We start from the raw sequence: 24242 nt of genomic DNA, 5'->3' as shown, positions 1-24242 counted from the left end.
TGGTGTGGTTGGTGGTGTTCATTTCGCTTGACCCACGATCTCTTCCATTCCACGTTATTGTACAGTATCTGTAAACCCACCTAACATGATTCAAAATGGAGTAATACCTGTCAAGGGCACCTATTAAGTCTCTTTCAGACACCCGAGACCTGGAAAATTACTGAAGACTGCAAGTCTATTCTCCGAAAAACCACATCCTATAGACACACAGCCAGCCCCGGTACTGCTGTGGACCAGAATATACATGAACCCACCTCCTTTTCCTGCATCTTGCCCTTTGAAGCCTAATAAAAGATTCAAACCCCACCCTTTGGGGCCAATGCCACCCTATGTGTCTGGCCCCTTTCCTCCCTTGGAAAGTGGAGGAATAAAAACTTTCTTTTCTTCCGTTGTTAATATTTCTGTGAATTCTTTCACAACCCATGTCGGCTCACCTAACAGTATCCACTTTTCATCGCCCATCACAATTTGTTTTAAAAATGGAACGTTTTCATTACGTTTAAGTAGAGAATTGCATGCGGAAATATGGTCAAGAAGTTTCTTTTCCCTCCGCTTAACTTATGTGGAACCCAAACATCAAAGTGATTAACGTAACCAAGCTGGTGCAAATGATTTTCAACGCTTGAGTTGGGTATTTTGAGTATGTCGGCTATCTCCCGCGTGGTATAAAGTTGATTGTTTTTAATTAATGTCTCGATTTGATCGCTATCAACTTCAACTGGTTTACCCGACTGTGGAGCATTGTCCAGTGAGAAATCTCCAGCATGAAACTTCGCACACCACTTTTGACGTGTTCGATCAGTCACAGCACCTTCTCCATACACTGCTCAAATCTTGTTTTGCGTTTCGGTTGCGTTTTTAACCTTTCCTAAAATAATAAAGCATAATATGCCAAAAATGTTGCTTTTTTCCTTCCATCTTCAATATTAAAATGGCTACACAAAAATTCACCAATTTCGATAACTCTTTTTTAAAATGCATGCTGATATGACAGCTGTCACATACAATCTAACAAAATCATTTTGAATGAAGTTAAAGACAACTAAGTGCTACTAGAGCCATCTTACGGAAAAAAACGAACGAACCTTTTGGCCAACCCAATATATATATTACACAACATTGTAAGTTAACTATACTTCAATTTTTTAAAAATGGTTAAAAAATTCCATCACCTTAGGGGAGACACTCTGCATGAGGGGTCCAAGCTAAGAGGGGCAATAATGTTTCTGCAAAGGTCCCCAACTAACATCTTGATTCAAAAAATATCTATCGTTTGTCTAAACCAAGTGCCAGCGCTAAATGCCAAGCCCTGAGATGCTGATGTGACCATCACATGGTTCCTCAAGTACTCTAGTAGGTGCGGGAGGCAAATGCAGATGCAGAACTACAGTCCATAGTGAAGAGGACTCTTACAGAGGAGACAAGGACTTGGAGGAGCTCTAGAGAAAGGAACAGCTAGCCTTGTAGTAGAGAGAACATGGGGCTGTTTCTTACAGGATTAACAGAATCGCCAGGCAGATAAGTGCAAAAAACAAAAACAAACAAACAAACAAAAACCCCAAATAAAAAACAGCTTGGGCAGCTGTAACTATTTGAGCAGACACTCTGGGCAGAGCACAGATTTTTCCTGGGAACTTGCCTTATCTTCCCAACCAGGAGAAAGATGTAGGTGTTAGAAGCCAGCATGCCCCATGAGGAAGGGGACAAGACCCAGATCCTATCCCCAGCCAGAGCATGGTGCATTAATAAATGGTGCTCAGGGAATTCCTTGGTGGTCCAGTGGTTAGGGCTCTGCGCTTCCACTGCAAGGGGCACGGGTTCGATTCCTGGTGGGGGAACTAAGATTCCTCAAGCTGCACGGCCAAAATAAAAAAAAAATAATAATAAAGTTAAATGAATAAATGGTGCTCAATAAGTGGCTGTCCAGAGGCTGGATGGATGCTGGACCTGAAGAGAAGATATGGAGAACAGGATGATGGTCTGCAGATATTTAACTAGATGTTTTGTGGAAGAAATCAAAGACTTCATCAATTGACTCCAAGAGGTGGAATTAAATTAAAGGGAAGGAAATGGGTTTGAAGAACAGTTCCCATTCCTGGATTTGTTCTTACTTGCACATTTGTCTAAGTAGTAGCTTGCTTTCTTTTCTTTTTTTTTTTTTTTTTTTTGCGGTACGCGGGCCTCTCACTGTTGTGGCCTCTCCCGTTGCGGAGCACAGGCTCCGGAAGCGCAGGCTCAGCGGCCATGGTCACGGGCCCAGCCGCTCCGCGGCATGTGGGATCTTCCCGGACTGGGGCATGAACCCATGTCCCCTGCATTAGCAGGCGGACTGTCAATCACTGCGCCACCAGGGAAGCCCTAAGTAGTAGCTTTCTAAAGATTAGAGGCCTCAGTGAGAATTCTTTTTAACTTTTTTTTTTTTTCCTGGCCTCACAGCTTGAAGGATCTTTATTCCCCCACGAGGGATTGAACGCGGGCCCTTGGCACTGAAAGCGTGGAGTCCTAACCCCTGGACCACCAGGGAATTCCCTCAATAAAAGTCCTTAAGTGCTACCAGGACTCTACTCTCTTGGAGCTGTGAAGGCGGTTTGGGAGGAGACAACGTTAAACACTTACACTGTAACTTAATGTCAGCTGTGAAAAGAGTTATGAAGGAGAAGCGTATGGTGCTATATGTTCTCATAATGGGGGCACTGGTCCAGTAGTTCTGAGTAGGGGACATTGGAGATCTCGAGGACAGTGTTAATTAAGGGAAGAGTGCTGGTTGTAGTGAGGGTGGGGTGGCAGAGACAGGGCTCTAGGCAGTGGAACAGCCTGTGCAAAAGCCCAGAAGAGAAAAAATGCAGGGCTTATTTAGGGAACAAAGATCCTAGGAGGGATGAGTAAGGTAAGGCTGGAGAGGTATACAGGGATTAGACCATGTAGGGCTTAGTTGGCCACAATTCAGATTTTGAGGGTATGGAACACAGTTTTTGTTTGTTTGGCTTGCGGGATCTAGTTCTCCGACCACGTATTGAACCTGGAGCCATGGCAGTGAAAGTACCGAGTCCTAAGCACTAGACACCAGGGAATTCCCTGGAGCACAGTTGTTGTTGGTTTTGTCTTTTTTTTTTTGCGGTTCGCGGGCCTCTCACTGTTGTGGCCTCTCCCGTTGCGGAGCACAGGCTCCGGACGCGCAGGCCCAGCGGCTATGGCTCACGGGCCCAGCCGCTGCGCGTCATGTGGGGTCTTCCTGGACCGGGGCACGAACCCGTGTTCCCTGCATCGGCAGGCGGACTCTAAACCACTGCGCCACCAGAGAAACCCCTGGAGCACAGTTTTTAATTCACCAGTTTCCCCAGTACCTACTAGATTAGTGGCGCTCAAAATTTGATGAAAGAACTACTTTATCCTGAAAATAATGCCATTCACTTTTTTAAAGTATTTTTTAAATTTTTATTTATTTAATAAATTTATTTATTTTTGGCTGCGTTGGGTCTTCGTTGCTGTGCACGGGCTTTTTCTAGTTGCAGCGAGCAGGGGCTACTCTTTGTTGCGGTGCGCGGGCTTCTCATTGCAGTGGCTTCTCTTGTTGCAGAGTACGAGCTCTAGGTGCGCAGGCTTCAGCAGCTGTGGCACGTGGGCTCAGTAGTTGTGCCTCTCTGCCTCAAGAGCGCAGGCTCAGTAGTTGTGGCGCACGGGCTTTGTTGCTCCCTGGCATGTGGGATCTTCCTGGCCCAGTGCTCGAACCCGTGTACCCTGCATTGGCAGCCAAATTCTTAACCACTGCGCCACCAGGGACGCCCTTGCGGTTCACTTTTACCCAGAACAGTGACACATAATTTAATTTGTTTCCTTTTTCTCACCTGATAAATGAGGATAATTGTCATGGCGAACATTCAATAAGGTAATGCACTTCCAGGGGTTAGCCAGCTTTCATCACTGAGAGCCGTGTTATTAGTGAAATGGCGTTCGACATCTTCCTAGAACTCGGGGTAGTTTTGAATGTTCGTTTAGAATCTGTTAGGGGTGGGTAGGTTGTGTCTGCTGAGTGGAAGGTGACGCTAGGGGCCTGGGGCTGGCCGGGTCGAGGTTGGGTTACTTCCTTTACTAGATCGGAAGCCGAAAAGCCGGAGGCCAAGGGAAGGGGCAGCTATCTGGAATTCGTTCGTCTAGAGATCCCACTCCTCCTCTAACCTTCGCTCCGCCCCGCCCCGTCTCGCCCCTCCTTCACTTCACGTCATGCCCCGCCCACTGGACCTCCCCTTCCGCTCTACGCTGCGGCTGCGCAGTCCGTACCATCTTCTAGACTCCTGGGACCTGTTGCGTTCTCTCTGGTGCAGGTTTACTCCAGTTCCAGCATGTGGAGCCGACAGCGGGGCCGCCTCAAGCCGTTATGCTGCGGGGTGGAGGAGCTACGGTGCCGCCGGCGGGAGCGGGAGGCAGGTGCGGGCGGGCGAGGGAACACGGGAGGATGAGGGTATGGCGGTCGGAGTAGGGGTGAGGAGGCTTCCAGGGTTGGAGATGGGTTCTGGGTCCTGGGTGCCCCTCCCATGATCAAGCGGCTCCTTTGCTCCCAGCACTGCGGAAGGCACGGAGAGAGCAGCAGCTGGTCAGCAAGAGGCTGCTGAGAGACGAAGCCTTGGAGGAAGCCGAGGAGGGATGTGTGGCCATGATCTTCGGGGAAGCCGAGGTGAGGGGGCAGGGTGCTTGGTGAGATCCACACCAGGTAGCGGCAAATACCTTCTCTTGTACTCGAGGTCCGCCCCCAAACCTGAACTTGGTCCCTTCAATACCTCCTTCCGTCTAGTGGGCCAAGCCGGAAACCAGGGAATCATCCTCGACAACTCTATCCCTCATCCCCACATCAATACATCATCAAGTCCTAGCTCCCCCCCCCCACTTTTTTTTTAACCTCCTAAAGAGCTGTGGAGTCTTTTAAATGGCGTTGCCATCACGATCGCCACCACCCTCTTCTCTGAATACTTAACAGCAGCCTCCTAACAGGTCATCTGCAGAAATTTTGCCTCCTCAAGTTAATTCTCTATACATCAGTCAGATGCGTCTTTTAAAAACACAGAGACCAAAATCCTTCCTGTGATCTACACAGTCCAGCATGGTCTAACCTCTGCTACTTCCAACCTTATCAGTTCACTCATTTCAGACAAATTGTCCTCTTTTCAGTTCTTGGAACAATATACCAGGCTCTTTCCTGTCTCAAGGCCTTTGCATTTGCTGCATCTAAAGTGGGTCTGCAGAGTATTAATCATACTAATTGTTTGCTTGTTACCGTTTCTCCAACTAGACTAAAAGGAAACTGGACCTTATTTTATTTGTCATCATTGAAAACTCAGATGCCTATACAGTATCTGGCATATAGTAGATGCTCAGTATTTATGGAATAAGTGAACGAAAGAATTTCTTTTAGCTCATTTATTCATTCAGCAAGCATTGGGTATCCCCTGTTTATATTATGTTTACATATATAGTTTACTTATATATATATATAAGTATAAAGTACTTATACCTAGGTTATACCATTTATTCATTGTGTGCTTACTTTATACCAAGGCACCTATGCTGGGTACTGAGGTACAGAAAGATGAAGAGAGAGTCCCTTTCTTTGACGTGTTCACAACCCATTGAAGGAGACAGATGTGCTCCTACCTGTCATGAAGGAAACATGAGGCACAATAGAAACCCCTGAGTCTTCCAAAGGGAGCCAGAAAGAGCTAACTTCCCAGAGGCAGTGAGAGCAGAAATCTAAAGGAAGTGGAGGACCTGGGGAGGGTATTCCAGGCAGAAAGAATAGATTATGCGAAAGTTTGGAAGCATTAAAAAACACGTCATGTGATGCGCAGTGTTGTTGCAGTGTCGGTTGCATGGGGAGAGTCGCTAGAGGGATAGGTTGTGTCAGGCTGAGAGGTTTAAATGTTATCCTTGAAATAACACAGTAAAAAGGCAGAGTAGATGTTATGCTCTTTTCTCAGGTGAGAAACTGGGGTTTAGTCCCCTGTAGCGTAAGTGGCAGGGCTTGTATTAAACCCAGTTCTGATTCCCTCTTCTGTCCACTCTACTGCAAGGTTGACACTTATTGGCCATATTACTGTGAATGATGAGTTCTAGGAATAGTGCCATATTGAAGGGCTCACAGCTGAAGTGGGCAGAGCAGAACTCATGCCTTGCTTTCTGGCAACTATATGTTGCCATCTCTCTTCTCCCTGCCCTGGGCTCCAGATCCAGCAGTTCCTGCAGTTAGCCCAGCGGGGGACAGAGGAAAAGGAGAGAGAGGGGGCTCTGGTCAGCCTTCGGCGAGGCTTGCAGCGCCCTGAGACGCAACAGACCTTCATCAGGTCAGTGCGGGTGGTGTGAGTGTGTGGCTGGGTCTCTGAGGGGTGGACAGGAGTGTGGGGGGGATGGGCCACTGGCTGAGCAGGGCTCTGGTGCTCACTCATGTAGGCTGGAGGGCAGCATTCGGACCCTAGTCGGGCTCCTGACCAGCAACCAGGCCCTGCTGCAGCTTGAGGCGGCTCGGTGCCTTCATGAGCTCTCTCACTCTGAGCAGTCTGCAGTAGTTGAGGCCTGCCTGCCAGCCACTTCCTACCTTCTCACCTACCTCTCCGGTCACAGCTCAGACTTTATAGTAAGCCCTGCCCCTTCCTACCTTGTTCTTTGTTTGGATTTAAAAATTGTGCTTTTGGGTCCAGTTTGAGCTGGCAGGTAGGCAAAAGAGGAAAACCTGTTTCTCCTGATGCCCCCAGCCATACACACACCCATCATCTCCCATTCCCCTGTGCCCCGATCCTCAAGGACAGGTATGCTCCAGCTTCCCCACTCCCACCCCTACCCCACCCTGGCCTGAGACAGGCCAAGCCCAGTGCTTTTGTTGTCCTGCTCTCAGGAGCTCTGTCTGTATACACTGGGTAACCTGATTGTGGAGAGTGAGGCTGTGAGAAGGCAGCTCCTGCCACAGGGCATTGTTCCGGCCTTGGCTGCCTGCATCCAGGTAAGTGTCCACCTCCTTGCTTCCTCTCTGGGCACCCCTCCCTTCACGTCTCTCCACATGCCCCACCTGCTTTGGGTAGGCAGCTCCAGCCTCTGCCCTGTGCTAAGGGGTTGAAAGTCTCAGGAAATCTTATGGCCTAGGTTCCAGAGTCAGATCCCTACTCTGTCTGCTTCTAGTCTCCCCATCTGACTGTGCTGGAAGCTCTTGGATATGCCTTGTCCCAGCTTCTGCAGGCTAAGGAAGCTCCAGAGAAGATCATCCCGTAAGTAAAATTGAGTCTCCAGATGTGTAGGCAGGTGTGACCTACTTGGTAGTGTAGCCCCTGATGCCTGATCGAATCTTGTTTCCAAAGCTGTTGCACATTTCAACCCCATGTGCCTGACTGGGAAGAGCTTTGGGTTTGGATGCTTTCCCACCTGCTCTCAGGGTTTGGGAAGAGTGACTGGCATCTTGCCTTCTGTGGTTCCTACTCACAGCTTTGCTTCTACTGACAGCTCTGTCCTGGGCTCCACTCTCCCACAACATATGCTGCAACTGTTGCAACCTGGCCCAAAGCTGAACCTCGGAGTAGCTGTGGAGTTTGCCTGGTGCCTTCACTACATCATCTGCAGGTAATAGGCGAATTGGGGAAGTGCCACAAACCTCCCCTGGGGCTTCCTTCCATGACACTCAGGTTTTTGAACTTTGGTTTCTGGAATTGTTGTGGTGAGTTTTCCTTGTTTTATGGTCCTCTCTTCTTGGAGCTCAGGAAACCCACAGACCTAGGCCATTTGCCACCTTAAAGGTAGGATTGACCGAGTAGTGACTACTTGCTTCCTATTGCCCAGCCAGGTCAACAATGCCCTGCTCATCACCCAGGGTGCTCTGTCCACCCTGGGGCTGCTGCTGTTGGACTTGGCTGGGGCTGTCCAGAGAACTGAGGATGCAGGACTGGAGCTGGTAGGTGAAGAGGACAGGTCAACCTCTGGGTGACCTTTCTTTTTACTCAGCTCCTGCTCCAGTGTGCAGATTGCCCCTTCCTCCTTAAACCTGAACCCTAACTCGTCTTTGCAGCTGGCATGCCCTGTGCTTCGGTGTCTAAGCAACTTGCTAACAGAGGCAGCAGCAGAGGCTGTGGGAGGGCAACTGCAGCTCCGAGATGAGCGTGTTGTGGCAGCCTTATTTATCCTCCTGCAGTTCCTCCTCCAGAAACAGCCCAGCCTGCTTCCTGAGGGCCTCTGGCTCCTTAACAACCTCACTGGTAAGCACCATAATCTGCCTAGGCCTGGGCCTTTAGATACTGGGAATAATTCCTCATGGCCTGGGCTGACAAGGGTAGGATTGGGAGTGGGTTGGTTTCATGCCCCAGTTGGAGGAACTTCACCCTGACATTTTCCCTTCCAGCAAACAGTCCTAGTTTCTGCACCTCCTTGCTCTCCCTGGATCTGATTGAGCCCCTCTTGCACCTGTTGTCTGTATCTAATGTGGTGAGCGTGTTGGTAGGTATTGGGGTCACTTGAGTCCAAGGTCTGGTGGCCAAAGTGTAAACAGTGGGAGCAGCCCTGAGCCCTCAGAAGTACCCTTAGCTGAGAGCTGGCAGGTGGTGTGGTATGGATGGCTTCAGGGCCAGACCATCAGTCATAGACCAGACAGTCTAGGTGTGAGTCCCTAAACTGTAATTTACTAGTAACTAACCTTGGGCAAATCAACTAACCACCTTAGGCTTCAGTTTCCTCATTTATAATTGGGAATAGTAATCCTACCTGAGGGTGGCTGAGGGGATTACAGAATATGCATATAAAACTGCTTGGCACAGTGCCTGGGCATGTGGTCAGCATTCCACAGAAGCTATCGTTAAAATCTTTGGTTTTCATCGTTTGTGGGGACTGTGTACATATATCTGTCTGCAGGTGCTCACGGTCCTATGCAACGTTGCAGAGAAAGGTCCTGCTTACTGTCAGCGTCTGTGGCCAGGGCCCCTGCTCTCCTCCTTGCTGGACACGTTGGCCTTCTCTGACACTGAAGTAGTAGGCCAGAGTTTGGAGCTGCTGCAACTGCTGTTCCTCTATCAGCCAGGGGTGGGTTTCTGGCCTTAGTCCCCAATCCTTCTGTTCTGAAGCCTCCGGTCTCACCATGGCCCCTTTCCTTCCAGTAACTTTAGTCATTGCTCTGGGCCTGGCTAGCCTATGTGGGCTCCAGGTCCGAACTTCCATACTCTTGTTGGGAATGCATTCTTCCAAGAAGAGGTGGGCTAACCCATAAGGCTGTGGTAATTTCGTGTTAGCACTGAGGGACCCAGTGTTGAATCCTTTTCTTCCCTGCTCTCAGGCTGCCCAGGCCTTCTTGCAGCAGTCAGGGCTGCAGGCCCTACAAAGGCATGAGGAGGTAGCACAGCTCCAGGATCGTGTGCATGCTCTCCAGCAGACAGCTCTTCATGGGTGACTTGACTTCTCAAAGTCATGTACTCCACTCCCCATCTCCCCCACTCCCCAGCTTCCTGGCCCACAGAGCCCCTTTGGGAGGTTTAGAACCATAATGACATCATGCCCTCTGCTCCCACGCCTAAGCCTAAGTCAAGATCTCTGGATCCCAGCTCCTCCTGTTTTACCCAGCAATGTCCAGGCGGGAGGACCAGAGGGAACCCAGCGTGGCCTACTTAATCTGGGTCCATAGAATCTCCTTTTTTCTTGTTCTTTCTTTCTTTTTTTTTTTTCTTCAGCAGCTGGTGGCTTTTCATGGGATGGAATAAAATAAGTTTTATTTTTATATTCAGCTGCTTTGCCTCATTTGATTGCACAATAAGGGGTAGTCGGTGGAATAAGAAACAGAACATCCTGAGACAGCATTTTCAGCACAAGCTTTATAAAGAACAGAACACATTTCTCCACATTGTACTCAGTCCAGCAGAGCTCAGGCTCTGGGGCTCTTGCTCTTAATCCTCAGTGGAGGCTTCAGGCTTTGCCACGTAGCACATTCTCCAGGGCTCTGGTTACCTGATCAGCACTGAAGTTGTTCAAAGAGACATTCTTCTCTTGGCCAAATGCTGAAGAGAGAGGGAGGTGACTAAGTATCCGCTCTGCACTGTACGGGCTACCAAAGTATAATAAAAGGTCTCTGTCTTCAACTTACAGTCTTGGTAGGATAGGAAGGGTAGTAGAATTTCGGCTGATTCTGGGCGGTCATAATGGGAAGGAAAGTGTTTCAGGAACGTTTTAAGGGGCATGGTAGGCATTTATTATTAACCATTGTGAGCAGTGTATTACATGAGCCTGCCTTTTAATGGTACCCATTCAGTGGCTCCCATTGTTCATCTAAACTAAAGTTATTTGTGTCCATCTCCTTCTCTAGTCTACTGGCTTTTGGGAGGAAAACCTTTGTTCCTCCTCCAAACAATGTTTAGTGCATGGCATACTGCAGTTGTCCACTGTTATAATGGATCTGCCTTGGGTGTGACTCCCTGCCGTCCTCCAGACATTGCTAGGGTGAGGTTTAGTTAAAAGCCGTGATTAAAAATACCATTATTCAGTAAGTATAAATATTTATTGTGTGTCCCTATGTGTCAGACAACATGGCAGTAATTTTCAAATTGTGGTAAAATGACACATAGGTAATATATTAATAAGTATGTGGTAAAATTGTATAGGGTAAAGGGGCAATGTTACATAACTGGCCAGGGAATGCCTTTTTGAGGAGTCTGAATTATAACAAAGAGCCAGCCATGGAAGTCTGGCAGAAGTGCAGTCTAGGAAGGGGGAACAGAGGTAGAAGCTCAACCCTGTTATACATACTAGCTGAATAACCAAAGACTCCACCCCTCATATTAATTAAGGTTAAATGAGATTTAGGCAGGAAAGCACTCAGCACAGGGCCTAGCAGTAAGTGCTCAACACAGTCATTATTTTAGATTTTTACTATTGAGATTCTCACACTCTGTCTGGACCGGCACTGGCCACACAATTTGGAAGGACCTACACTGATGGACTGGACCAGCATCCCTTCTCCCCTATCTGAAGCCTGTTCTGAATTACAAAGACGACAGCTCCTGATCCCTATGCAGGACGGGGCCCGCCTCCACATAGATGTTATTGGGACACAAAGCATCCTGTAACCCTGCGAATGTATATTTCCTTATCTGCAACGAGGTCAACAGCAAGTCCGAATTCAGTTCCTGAACAGGTTTCTGTGTGACCTTGGGCGGCCCTTTCTTTTCTCGAACCCTTGTTCCTCCACCGGGGTCTCAGGTCCCCGGCGTCCTCTGCTCACCGTAGCGGGCCCAAAGCTTGGGCTGCACATCGGAGCACTCGCGAATTAGGATGGGCAGGTCGGGGTTCGCCTTCTTCAGCTCCACATAGCGTTTCTCGATGAAGTCCCTGCAAGGCCGAAAAGAGCACCGTGCGTGCGGTGTGGGCGCGGGCCTCCTCAAACACCCGGGAGGTCGAGGTCGTGACCCCGGCGTCCCGAAGCCCGCCGCCTCACCGGGCCGCGCCTCACCTGACTCCCAGGCTTCCGGGCGAGCGCTGGCATAAGTGGATACGAATCTCACGGAGGCCCGATTTGGCACGGATCCCCCTACTCGCTGCAGCAGCCGCCATCTCGACTAATACCAAATCATCCGCCCTAGACCTTCCGGCCAAGTGATCCTATCAGACCAGCCGCGGACGCTCCAGCCCCGGGATAGGTTGGCTGGCGTAAGGGGCGGGACCAAGTTTAGCCAATGCCATAAAAGCATTGCGGGTCAACTCTTATTCGGATTTCTCCGCCCTCTGTTGCGGCGGAAAAGCTGGGGCACGAAAGGCACTGTGGGTGGACTCTTGAGGTGCATTGTGGGCAGTCGCCTGTCGTTGCCGTGTTGTTGTAGGGTCCTCGGTCGTTGCTGGGTTGAAATACCGCGGACGAAATGCCGGAGCGAGATAGTAAGGCTCGGGTCATCTGCCCTTTCTTCCCCGCGGGACTCGGGACACTTGGCGCGTTATTTTGGCCTCAGAATTTAAGCCGGCTGTGTGCGCGAGGGTGGAGGCGGGCCGGGATGTGGCGCTTGTAGCCTGGCGAAGCAGTTGGGCCCCGAGCGAGGCCGGGCAGCTCCAGACTGTCCCTCAATCTTGTCCTTGCCCCAACCCACGACAGATGAGATTTATCTGTGAACCACCCCCAGACCCCGTCACTTAATTTTTGGTTCCGTAAATTTATCTTTCGTGTAGTATCTTAGGTGTCATCTTCAAGAAGTTTTTGCTGATCCTCCAGCGCTGGTTTAGGGGCCCCCTCCTCTGAGCTCCCATAGCTCCTTGAATTTTCCTACTTCAGCACTTGTTACCCTGTATTGTCAGTGTCGATGTTCTTGCCTTTCTTCCTCACTAGATTGTGAGCAACTCAACTACAGGAAAAGACGTCTGTAGATCCCCAACCTTTGCACAAGACCTGACTCTAAGAGATTGATTAAATTAACATCAATTCCTTTTCTTAGGCGAGCCGTTCTCCAACCCTTTGGCCCCAGATGGCCATGATGTGGACGATCCTCACTCCTTCCACCAGTGAGTGTTTTGATGTAGAACCATGGGAATGAGCTGGGTAATGAGTAAAGTGGCGGTGGTGGTGGTGAAAGAATTCTGAATGTCTTGTCAGCAAGGATGACCAAAAAATCATACCGCTTGCTCTTTATCTTTGTGAACTTTTAACTGGATCAGGCCAACTGCATAAGAGTATTAGAGGGGAAATTATGGCAGGGAGAGTGCTAGTTTTTAAAATTGATGTTTAATTACACGTTATATAGGAATTAATTCTTGTAGGAAATTAAAACATCAGAATAAGGGTAATGTTGTCTTTGATAACGTCCCAATTCCATCCCCTTTCTTAGAGGTAACCACCATTACCTTTTTTACACTTATCTTTTTGTCCTACTCTTTTTAAATGCATTTGTGTACACACATTCATATCTGAGTAAAATACATCATTGCTTTGTGAATTAAAATATTAAAATTAATCGGTGATATATTGTCTATATATCAACTTTGCCACCTGTGTTGGGGTTTTTTTTAGTAATTTATTTATTTTTGGCTGCATTGGGTCTTTGTTGCTGCACAAGGGCTTTCTCTAGTTGCAGCAAGCGGGGGCTTCTCTTCATTGCAGTGCGCGGGCTTCTCATTGTGGTGGCTTCTCTTGTTGCGGAGCACGGGCTCTAGGCACGCGGGGTCAGTAGTTGTGGCTCGCAGGCTCTAGAGCGCAGGCTCAGTAGTTGTGGCGCATGGCCTTAGTTGCTCAGTGGCACGTGGGATCTTCCCGGACCAGGGCTCGAACCAGTGTCCCCTGCGTTGGCAGGCGGATTCTTAAGCACTGTGCCACCAGGGAAGTCCCATCCTCTCACTCATTCTTGATTTATAAAACTTTTTTTTTTAGTAGCCGCGAGCAGTGGCTACTCTTTGTTGCAGTGTGCAGGATTCTCATTGCGGTGGCTTCTCTTGTTGCGGAGGACGGGCTCTAGGTACGCGGGCTTCAGTAGTTGTGGCTCGCGGGCTGTAGAGCATAGGCTCAGTAGTTGTGGCACACAGGCTTAGTTGCTCCGCGGCATGTGGGATCTTCCCGGACCGGGGCACGAACCCGTGTCCCCTGCATTGGCAGGCGGACTCTCAACCACTGCGCCACCAGGGAAAACCTTTTTTTTTTGGCAGGTGGATTCTTAACCACTGTGCCACCAGAGAAGTCCAATTTATCAAACTTTTTAATCGTTAACAGTCTGATGCATTAAAAGTGGCATGTTCTTTGTTTTAATTTGTTTTTCTCTGATTTCTAGTAAAGTGAACCATATTTTTTACATATTCCTTTTCCAATTCTTATTGGGTACTAATTTTTAAAATTTTCGCCCTCTAGATCAAAACTCACCAATGAAGACTTCAGGAAACTTCTCATGACCCCAAGGGCTGCACCTGCTTCTGCACCACCCTCTAAGTCACGTCACCATGAGTAAGTTCTGGGGTGATCCAATCTGTTTCCCATCTCCTTCCTATGGAAAATTTATTGAACTAGTTATCTTAGGAACTGGAAAGCTAGTTCTCTTTTGAGGTCCATGGTTCTGATTCCCTGCCTTTTGAGATTGAAGCTCCAGGAAAGACTGGGATGCTGTATGGATCTCATTTTTTAAAAAATATTTACTTATTTATTTGGCTGTGCCGAGTCTTAGTTGTGGCACACGGGATCTTTTAGTTGCTGCATGCAGAATTTTTAGTTGTGGCGTGTGAACTCTTAGTTGCGGCATGTGGGATCTAGTTCCTTGACCAGAGATTGAACCTGGGCCCCCTGCATTGGGAGCATGGAGTCTTAGCCACTGGACTACCAGGGAAGTCCCATGGGGATCTCATTTTTTCTCAGAGTATGTTCCATGGACCATTTGTACTAGAGTTACTGCTGGTGCTTAAATAAGTAGATTTCTGGGTCCATTCTAGCCCCACGGACTCAAATTCTAGGGCAGATATTTGAGAATATATAATTTTAATAGTCCTTCAGGTGGTTGTGATGCTTTCTAAAGCTTGAGAACCACTCACCTACAAATATTGACATGGATCTCTGCCTGATTGAAACTGGTCAGCTATTGCTGTGGTCAGTATTCTAAGCCTTTCTTCAGTCCTCAAAGCCACTTCTTGGGGTTTCTGGGGCTGTGGCAATATTTTGCAATCAGTGAATTTCTTTCTTTTCTAGGATGCCAAGGGAGTACAATGAGGATGAAGATCCAGCTGCACGAAGGAGAAAAAAGAAAAGGTAAAGGAAGGATGGAAGAGTGTTGGGTTTTATGGTGGATACTGTTCGGGGAAAAGGAGTAGGGGCTAGTTATGAGGCAAGAGACTGAGGTTTTCCTTTCTTGTCTTGAGAGTCTCTGCTTTCATAGTGGAGAGGAATGATATTTAGAATGGCTGTTTAGGGCTTTGGAGTCAGCTTGTGTTTTAATCTCATCTTTACCAGTTTCTAGCTGGATGCCGTGGGCATTTTGTTTAACCTCTCTAATCCTCAGTATTTTCATGGGTGGAATCAAGATAGTGATAATAACTGTTATCAGGTTGTCACGAGGATCAACTGTGATAGTCCATGTAAACACTTAGTACCAGTGCCTGGCATATAGTAACCACCCAGTTAATTTTGGCTGCCGTCAGTTATCATTGTCATTGCTATTATTTATATGATACTAAGCTTCCTAGACCTGGTACTTTGCTTTTTTCTCTTTTCTTGAGGAGGACTGGCAAGGAATGGTATATTTTCAGGTGATATTTGGAACGTGATAAAAACTCAGACTTCCTGGTTGCCGTATGGTAAAGTCTCATACTTGTAGAGACTCCGTGATGTAGAGTTAGGTGACATCAAAGGATTCTGAAGTGACAGATGGAGTATACTATGGTGGCATTAGAACAGTGTATCTGTGAGCTGGGAGATGCTGTAGTTCTGCTTTTGAGGAATATCAAGAGGTGGCCAGCAGTTCTATGAGGATATATATGAGCTTTCAGCATAGAGAGTTGGGTGAAGGTATAGGGAAACAGGCAGGAACAGTTCTGCTGAGCCTTACACATTTGCCTTTCCCTGGTCACAGTTATTATGCCAAACTTCGCCAACAAGAAATTGAGAGAGAAAGAGAACTAGCAGAGAAGTACCGGGACCGTGCCAAGGAACGGCGGGATGGAGTGAACAAAGATTATGAGGAAACTGAGCTGATCAGCACCACAGCTAACTACAGGGCTGTGGGCCCCACTGCTGAGGCGTGAGTACCGAGTGGGCCAGGGCATGGTTCCCTCAGCATTGCAAAGTCATACAATGGCAGTATGAATTCTTCCTCACATTTTCCTTGCTCTGGAAAGCCATTTCCCCATGCCAAGCCATTTCAAGAGGCACTTGCCACCCACAAAGGATGGTTCTTATGTGGCCTCTTTCATTCTACAGGGACAAATCAGCTGCAGAGAAGAGAAGACAGTTGATCCAGGAGTCCAAATTTTTGGGTGGTGACATGGAACACACCCATTTGGTGAAAGGCTTGGATTTTGCTCTGCTTCAGAAGGTGAGCTTTGTTGGTAGATGGAGAGTAATACTAGCATGCTGAATGCTCACCTTTTGGGGTGAGGAGGGAGACTGCTGTTAGTTCAGACCATGTAGAAGAACTAACGGTGTCCCCTCTGTAGGACTAATTGCTATTCATCCTTCAAGTCTCAGCCTCAGTTTTATCTTCTTGGGTAAACAAACCTTCCCTGATCACCTGTGTATTGTTAAGTCTCCCCACTCCTCACCTCCCACTACCTGCACCCTTGCATAGCTCTTCTGTTTTACTTACAGCAGTTATCACACTTTGTTGTTTAATCGTTTAATTTGTCTGTCTCTCTTTTTATAAGCTCCATTAGGCAAGGACTATATTGTTTTGTTCAGTATTGAGTTCTTAGTTCCTGGCACAGTGTGGTATAATGGTGTTCAGTAAGGATATGTAAAGTGAATAAATGTCTAAACCTTACTTGCTTTCCTGTTAGGTACGAGCTGAAATTGCCAGCAAAGAGAAAGAGGAGGAAGAACTGATGGAAAAGCCCCAGAAGGAAACCAAGTAAATAAACATCAGGGAGAGCTTGAGAGTTTAGAAAGGAGGGGCCAAAAGTAGGAACACATTTAGCAAAAATGTTCTTTTTGTCTTTTCAGGAAAGATGAGGATCCTGAAAATAAAATAGAATTTAAAACACGTTTGGGTGAGTACAGAATTTCTACACTAGTGGCTCTGCATTCCAGGGGAATTGTAAGGAATTTAGTGCTCTGGATGGAATATGCTTCCCCTTTCCCTCAATCTACTTTTATCTCTTTTTTGTCCCCAAACCAGCTACTTCGCACAAAATACTCTAATAGAACTCAGATGTAGACTTAGTTATTTCATATATATTACTAATGTCCCCTCAGTTAGGTTGGAAGCTCTTTCAGATTTGGGCTTATCCATATGGGAGGTAGCATGGTTGTTGATTAAAAACTCAGAATTCAGAAACCTGCATTTGAATCCTGTAATGAAATCACACTAAGCATGTGATTTTGGGTGCAACCAACTTAACTTCTCAGCTTCTGTTTGTCCACTTGCAAAAATGGAGTTAACGTTCACCTCATGGGATTACTGGGACGAAGAGAAATAATACATGGCAACATGCCTGTCACACTGAGGATATGGTAGAGCTATTTTTTCCCATCTTCATCAGTATTACCTTAAACTTCATCCTTCTTCCTCACAGGGCCTAATACGATGCTAGGCACATAGTGCCCTTGAGAAGGCACTGTAGGAAGGGTGGATAAGAGCTCAGGCTTTGGAGTTAAACGGCCAGGGTCCCATTCTTTGTTCTGTCGCTTAGTAGCTATAGGACTTGCAATAGTCATATGACTTAAGTGGTAGTAAAACCCTTACTTCTCAGCCTTAGTATTCTTATCAGCTAAAAGGAGATAATAATGACCACCTCACAGGGCTGTTGTGAAGACTGAATGAAGCAAAGCAAGCATAACACTTGGCATGGTGGCTGGCACACAGTAACCACTTAGTAAACAGTAGCTGTTATTGTAGAAGTTTCTCACTGGCTACTTGCTGCTCTTTCTCTTTTTTGTAGGCCGAAATGTTTACCGCATGCTCTTCAAGAGCAAAGCATATGAGCGGAATGAGCTGTTTCTTCCAGGCCGCATGGCCTATGTGGTAGACCTGGATGATGAGTATGCTGACACTGACATCCCCACTACTCTCATCCGCAGCAAAGCTGATTGCCCCACCATGGAGGTGAGTGACCCAAGTCCCGAGAGCCTGCTATGTGAGCCTCAAACCTGGGAATCAGCTTCACTTCTGCCCTGAGCCTCATCTACCACATTTACCCAAGTCCTGCCCACCTTTTAACCTCCTAAATCTCAGTTGAATCCATTCACTTTTTTCTATCTCCACAAACAACACAATAACATTCCAGTCTAAGCCATCATCTCTTGGGACTTCCCTAGTGATCCAGTGGTTAAGACTCTGTACTTACAATGCAGGGAGCATGGGTTCGATTCCTGGTTGGGGAAATAAGATCCCACATCCTGTGCAGCATGGCCAAAAAAAAAAGTCATCATCTCTTGTTGGAACTATTAAAAGGGGTTCCTAGTTGGTTTCCCCACTTCCACTGTGGTTCCCTTCCAATATTCTATTTATTTTTAGTATTGTTGAGATGTAAGTCACATAGCAAACAGTTCACCCCTTTAAAGTGTACAATTCAGTGGCTTTTAGTATTTTCATAGAATTGTACAACCGGCATCAGAATCAATTTTAAAACATTTTCATCATTCCAAAAAGAAACCCTGTACTCTTTAGCCGTTACCACTCCCCACATCTTTCCATCCCCTTTTCCATTATCATTTTTACACATGGCCAGAGTGATCATTTAACAGCATGACTTTTTCTCATCATGGTTTAGAAGGTTTTTTTTTTTCTGCCTTCACTACTGTCATTTTTTTTTTTTTAAGATAATTTTTTAGAGCAGTTTAAAGTTCACAGCAGAGCTTCCCTGGTGGTGCAGTGGTTAAGAATCTGCCTGCCAATGCAGGGGACATGGGTTCGAGCCCTGGTCCAGGAAGATCCCACATACCGTGGAGCAGCTAAGCCCGTGTGCCACAACTACTGAGCCTGCGCTCTCGACCCCACGAGCCACAACTACTGAAGCCTGCGCGCCTAGAGCCCATGCTCCGCAATAAGAGAAGCCACTGCAATGAGAAGCCCGCGCACCGCAATGAAGAGTAGCCCCCGCTCGCTGCAACTAGAGAAAGCCCGCGCACAGCAACAAAGACCCAGTGTAGCCAGAAATAAATTAATTAATTAATTTTTTTAAAAAGTTCACAGCAAAATTGAGAGGAAGGTACAGAGATTTCCCATATGTGCCCTGCCCCCGGTTTAGAAGATTTGATGGTTTCTTTATTTTTAAAAAATATTTATTTATTTATTTTATTTTTGGCTGCATCGGGTCTTAGTTTTGCAGGATCTTTGTTGCAGTACACGGGCTCTATAGTTGTGGTTCACGTGCTCAGTAGTTGTGGCGCAGGGGCTTAGTTGTTCCATAGCATGTGGGATCTTACTTCTCCAACCAGGGATAGAACCCGTGTTCCCTGCATTGGAAGGTGGATTCTTAACCACTGGACTGCCAGGGAAGCCCCTTGATGGTTTTTTAGTGTTAGGATAAAGACCAAAATCTTTTTTTTTTTAATTAATTAATTTATATTTGGCTGCATTGGGTCTTTGTTGCTGTGTGCAGGCTTTCTCTAGTTGCGGTGAGCGGGGGCCCCTCTTCATTGTGGTGCCCAGGCTTCGCGTTGCAGTGGCTTCTCTTTTTGCGGAGCACGGGCTGTAGGCGCGCGGGCTTCAGTAGTTGTGGCTTGCGGGCTCCAGAGCGCAAGCTCAGTAGTTGCGGTGCACGGGCTTTGTTGCTCCCTGGCGTGTGGGATCTTCCCTGACCAGGGCTCAAACCCGTGCAGGCAGATTATTAACCACTGCGCCACCAGGGAATCCCAAGGCCAAAGTCTGTATCATGGCTTGTGAGGCTCTGTAACTCCTGGCCTCTCCAGCCTCTTTCTACCATGCTTCCCAGTTTATTTTCCAGTCATCCTGGCTTTCTTGAATGTACTAGATTTACTTATGACCCAGGCCGTTGTATGCTGTTTCATCTGTCTGGAATATCCTTTTACAACACCTCCTTTCCCTGTCTTCACCTACTTAATTCTCACTTATCCTTTAATTTGTTAATTTGTTAAGTAAATGAATGAGTAAATGAAGAGAGTCCTGCTCAGTGGGATAACATTCTTGCTCCTTGGGGGTTTTCAGGCCCAGACCACACTGACCACAAATGACATTGTCATCAGCAAGCTCACCCAGATCCTTTCCTACCTGAGGCAGGGTACCCGCAACAAGAAGCTCAAAAAGAAAGATAAAGGTAATCTGGAGAGTTAGGGAGAGAAACCTTACCCCTGGAGGGGCATCTGAGATGGAACCAAGGTCTCCTGGAGCTTCCAGAACATTGGGAGGCTCCTGGGGACCAGAGAAAAATGGGAGCAGTGGAGCATTAGCAAGGGATGGTTACATCCAGGTTCTGTCTGCTTGACCCACCCAGGAAGCAGTGGTCAGTTTTGAGGCTTGAGGAGGGGGAGTATGGGGTAGCTTTTGTTGTCCCATCTTTTAAACAGAAGATGTTTAAAAGGGCATTGAGAACTGAAAAGCATGGTGAGGCTGAGTGGGAAATAACTCAGGAGTGTCTTCCTCACTCCTCTCTTTATGTTACAGGGAAAATGGAAGAGAAGAAACCCCCTGAGGCTGACATGAAGTATGTATCGTAGCCCTTGACCCCTGATCTGAGGGAGGAAGGGCCTCTGGGTTTCCTGTCTTTGGCATTTGGGGGAGGCCTTGGTGTGAGAATCTGGAGAAATGGCCAGGGGAAATGGAAGTTTGTGTGACCTTGTCAGCTAGGGATCTCTGTTTTCCTAGTATATTTGAAGACATTGGGGATTATGTGCCCTCCACAACCAAGACACCTCGAGACAAGGAGCGGGAGAGATACCGGGAACGGGAGCGTGATCGGGAGAGAGACAGAGACCGTGACAGAGAGCGAGAACGCGATCGAGAGCGGGAGCGGGACCGAGAGAGAGAAGAAGAGAAGAAGAGGCACAGCTACTTTGAGAAGCCAAAAGTGGACGATGAGGTGAGATGTAGTCCCGGGCACTAGGTGGCGGAGCTGCCCATCTCTGTGGCTGCCCAACCAGGTACAGAACCCCTCTGTTATGTAGGTGGCTCATGGTTTCACAGCAGCAACTGGGTCAGTTAATCCAGGGTAGGAACCATCCTGGAAATGGGGGCAGGGGGTAGGGTAGGGAATTGATTCAAACTTGAGGGAGAGATGAGTGGGCATCCCTCCTGGTGACACTCACTTCAGTTTCTGTTTTCTTTCCAGCCCATGGATGTTGACAAAGGTGAGTTTTAGCCATGGCATCTTGCATTGGCTCTGGCAGTGCTGCTTTCCTCTGGGCTGAGAGTCTGACCCAGAACTCAGAGTTGCCAAGGGGGGCACTGGGGGACTTTCTAGTTCTGGGTTCTTGGAAGATCCGTGTCTTGCTTTATGGAATAGACAGAAGATGAGTCTGCAGTTCTGTCTGTCTTCCTGGGCAAGGGCAGGGCATATTTGCTCTGTTTGATATAATTCTCCCAGCTGTGGGGTTCTGAAGACATGGGGCAGGTTGAGTGGACAGTATTCTGGGCACACTAGTGCATCTCAAGCAGAGTAGCTCATTTTGAATTGGAATTTGATTAAAACTTTGTTAGCTAAAGGGTTCTGTTGCTTAAAAAATGTTGTTATGAAAGGCACAGGTGGGAAGTGTGTTGTGGGGAAGAGGTTGTAAGCTCCTTATTTCAAAGTCTGAACAGAGTTCTCTTTCGCCCAGGACCCGGATCCGCCAAGGAGCTGATCAAGTCGATCAATGAAAAGTTTGCTGGATCTGCTGGCTGGGAAGGCACTGAATCATATCCTTTATTTCAGCGTGTTCATTCCAACTCCACCTGCCTCCCTGCTTCCCCACAACCTCCCCGCCCCCATCTTGCTCTTTCCCTTTTGTGCTGAATTTTGACAAGGATGAAGTCATGACTTTCCCCTTTCTCAGAGGACTCATTCATGTTCACAGCCCTCTCCTTAGAGTTTTCATGTTGGGGCTTCTAGCCCTTGGCCCTTCCTGCTTGAAGTTTTTCTGCTATTGGGAGGATTATTTTCTTTAACATAACATATGCTGAAGAAGCCAGAAGACAAGAAGCAGCTGGGAGATTTCTTTGGCATGTCCAATAGCTATGCTGAGTGCTACCCAGCCACGTACGTGAGACTCTGTTACAAAGAAGGAGGCTGGGATGATTGCAGAACAAGGTGGGGGGGGGGAGTGAGGTGTAAATTTGATTTGTTGGGACCCAGGGGTACTTCTTACTGGGTAAAGTATTCTGTTAGGCTCTGAGTGGGAGGCCTAGGAGGGGTGGTTGTTCCTAGGCATATAGCCTCTTAGTGGTAGGTTTCTGCATGAACCATAGGAGTCTGGGTCTGCACCATCTCTTTAACTGTTGCTTCTCTTTAGGATGGATGACATGGCTGTGGACAGTGACGAGGAGGTGGATTATAGCAAAATGGACCAGGTGTGGAGCTGGAAGGATGGGTGGGGACAGTTACTCTTTAGCGCATATCCCCTTCCCTCCTCCCAAATGATCTGTTTCATTTCCTGGGCCTCATCTTCCTTCAGCTGCAGCAATAGGAACAGCAGCATTGTGGGGTCCTGGGCAGCTTGACTGTTTTAAAGCATCTGTACAAAGTCAAAAAATGAGATAGGGCCATAAATATATTACTTTTTATTTTCTGTAAAGTGCCAGGCTTTGATTTCCATCCTAGGGAGTAAGCAGGCCTTTAGTGCACATGTAGAAAGGGAAGAAGGAATTTCAGTTTTTAGAAAATAACTGGAAAACAAACAAACAAACTGAGTTTTATTCTAGCCAGGATTGACATTTTCCTCTAAGCCTTAAAACAAAAACAAACGAACAAAAACACCAACAAACACTAACACCATTAAGGGTGAAGAAGTGTCATATACTTTTCCTTGTTTTCTCTGTACTGCAATGCTTAATAGCATGGTTTAATTCTATCTTGGAGCCTTGCTTAACCCTGGCTCTGCCAGGTATTGGTTTTGTGACCAAGCCAACTTATTTTACTGCTTTTTCCTCAGTTTCCTCATTAGAAAAATGGAGAGAACTATAGTTCTCTCTTAATAGAGTTTTTGAGAGAATTAAATAAGATACATGTTTAGTGTTCAGAATGATGCCTGGCACATAGTAAGTACACAGTTAACATTTATTATTGTTTATTAGGGTAGGATTTATGAATGATAAAACCTGGGATTATGGGAGAGCCTGGCTTTAATCAAGGGCTAAAATCTCATTTCCACTGACATCTTTTCCTTCCCTGCCCCCCATTCTGTCCTGCAACAGGGTAACAAGAAAGGCCCTTTAGGCCGCTGGGACTTTGATACCCAGGAGGAATACAGCGAGTATATGAACAACAAGGAGGCTTTGCCCAAGTGAGTCTTGGTACTAAATACAGCTAAGAGTGAGGAGAGGGATGGTGGTGGGGGTGGACTATCCCACAGCAGATTAGAGGGTGTAGTCTGGCTGAAACATTCTGAAATCGGTTCTCTGCTCACCGGGTCTCCTGGGAACACCTAGCTACTGCTATTCAACCTCGGATGCCTTCTTCCCTCAACTGCCCTTTTTTTCCCTCAGGGCTGCATTTCAGTATGGCATCAAGATGTCTGAAGGGCGTAAAACCAGGCGCTTTAAGGAAACCAATGACAAAGCAGAGCTTGATCGCCAATGGAAAAAGATTAGTGCGGTAAGTGGGACTGGTTCTGGGTGGGAGAGCTTCAGCTGGGAGGAGATACTGGCCCACAGATTCAGGAACAGGCAGTGGGTCAGAGAGCCATGGAAGTAGGAGAGAGGTCAGCCTTGGGTCTCAGGTGAGCTTAGACTGGCAGCATAACCATCAACTATAACTTCTTTTTGCAGATCATTGAGAAGAGGAAGAAGATGGAAGCCGATGGGTGAGCAGCAGCATTCTTCCTCTGTGAGACTGGTGAGAACTGCTTAGTGTATTGATCTTATGCTCATTTCTCTTTCTATTGCAGGGTTGAAGTGAAAAGACCAAAATACTAATCTCTGGTTCCAACCCCAAGAATAATCTCCACAAGGATGTGCTCTCCACTGCTCGCTTTCTACAATTCCAAAAAAAGTTGCACGATGTTTTTTTTTTTTTGTGAATGTATATAAAATTTCATTGTATAATCTTTTGGTTCCATTAAAATTGGTTAACCTGCTGTCTTATCTTCTCTATGTTGAGGGCCCAGATGCACCAAGAGGGCTACTAATTCCATATACATGTGATTGTATAAAAATCACATGGAGAAAGTCAGCTCAGTCCTTTCCTGAGCTGTGGCTCTAGATTCCTAAGCAGGACATATACTAGCCAGGGTGCCCAGTGGAGGAGGGAAGAATGACCCTCACTGTCAGGCAAGAGGTGGATAGAGAAACTTAAGGATGATTGGTCTTAAATATCAGACTCATCTGGGCCCATCCGGGGACCTAGTCTTAGGGCAGAGGTTCCCTGGGAATTAGGGTCAGCCCAGTGGGCTGCCAGTCTGATCCCAAGGTTGTGCAGGACTGGGCTCTAGGTAAAGGCACCTGATGAGAAACACTCCTGGGAACAAAAACCCTTCA

At 47.2% G+C, this 24242-nt stretch overlaps 3 protein-coding genes across 6 annotated transcripts; 2 read left to right on the top strand and 1 right to left on the bottom strand.

Annotated features, from left to right (window-relative positions):
- Positions 1-4290: 4290 nt before the first annotated feature.
- On the top strand, positions 4291-9730 carry TMCO6 (transmembrane and coiled-coil domains 6). 4 transcript variants are annotated; one of them, XM_060008705.1, is made up of 12 exons: positions 4291-4425; positions 4560-4672; positions 6217-6332; positions 6439-6622; positions 6881-6985; positions 7162-7247; positions 7480-7596; positions 7813-7924; positions 8162-8225; positions 8369-8463; positions 8875-9042; positions 9293-9730. In XM_060008705.1, exons 1-12 carry the CDS (start codon positions 4341-4343, stop codon positions 9404-9406), a joined length of 1359 nt encoding a protein of 452 aa, XP_059864688.1. In that variant the 5' UTR covers positions 4291-4340; the 3' UTR covers positions 9407-9730. The 4 variants fall into 4 exon arrangements, with proteins under 4 accessions (XP_059864688.1, XP_059864686.1, XP_059864685.1 ...); XM_060008703.1 differs by having other exon boundaries at positions 8039-8225; positions 8369-8451; XM_060008702.1 differs by having other exon boundaries at positions 8039-8225.
- Positions 9731-9806: 76 nt separating this feature from the next.
- On the bottom strand, positions 9807-11592 carry NDUFA2 (NADH:ubiquinone oxidoreductase subunit A2). Its single transcript, XM_060008706.1, has 3 exons — positions 11456-11592; positions 11228-11334; positions 9807-10007 (listed from the first exon to the last, which is right to left on the bottom strand). Exons 1-3 carry the CDS (start codon positions 11554-11556, stop codon positions 9916-9918), a joined length of 300 nt encoding a protein of 99 aa, XP_059864689.1. The 5' UTR covers positions 11557-11592; the 3' UTR covers positions 9807-9915.
- A 150-nt stretch (positions 11593-11742) lies between these two features.
- Positions 11743-23842, top strand: IK (IK cytokine). Its single transcript, XM_060008700.1, has 20 exons — positions 11743-11877; positions 12426-12492; positions 13826-13918; positions 14651-14710; positions 15531-15698; positions 15878-15992; positions 16453-16523; positions 16616-16662; positions 17554-17717; positions 19782-19890; positions 20238-20277; positions 20439-20652; positions 20902-20920; positions 21389-21467; positions 21727-21807; positions 22061-22118; positions 22962-23050; positions 23253-23361; positions 23535-23569; positions 23654-23842. Exons 1-20 carry the CDS (start codon positions 11862-11864, stop codon positions 23679-23681), a joined length of 1662 nt encoding a protein of 553 aa, XP_059864683.1. The 5' UTR covers positions 11743-11861; the 3' UTR covers positions 23682-23842.
- The last annotated feature ends 400 nt before the right edge of the window (positions 23843-24242 follow it).

This window comes from Delphinus delphis, chromosome 3 (genome assembly GCF_949987515.2).
Source record: "Delphinus delphis chromosome 3, mDelDel1.2, whole genome shotgun sequence".
NCBI classification, from domain to species: domain Eukaryota; kingdom Metazoa; phylum Chordata; class Mammalia; order Artiodactyla; family Delphinidae; genus Delphinus; species Delphinus delphis.
The sequence above is the reverse complement of the archived record's forward strand: the minus strand, read 5'-3'. Positions and strand labels throughout refer to the sequence as shown.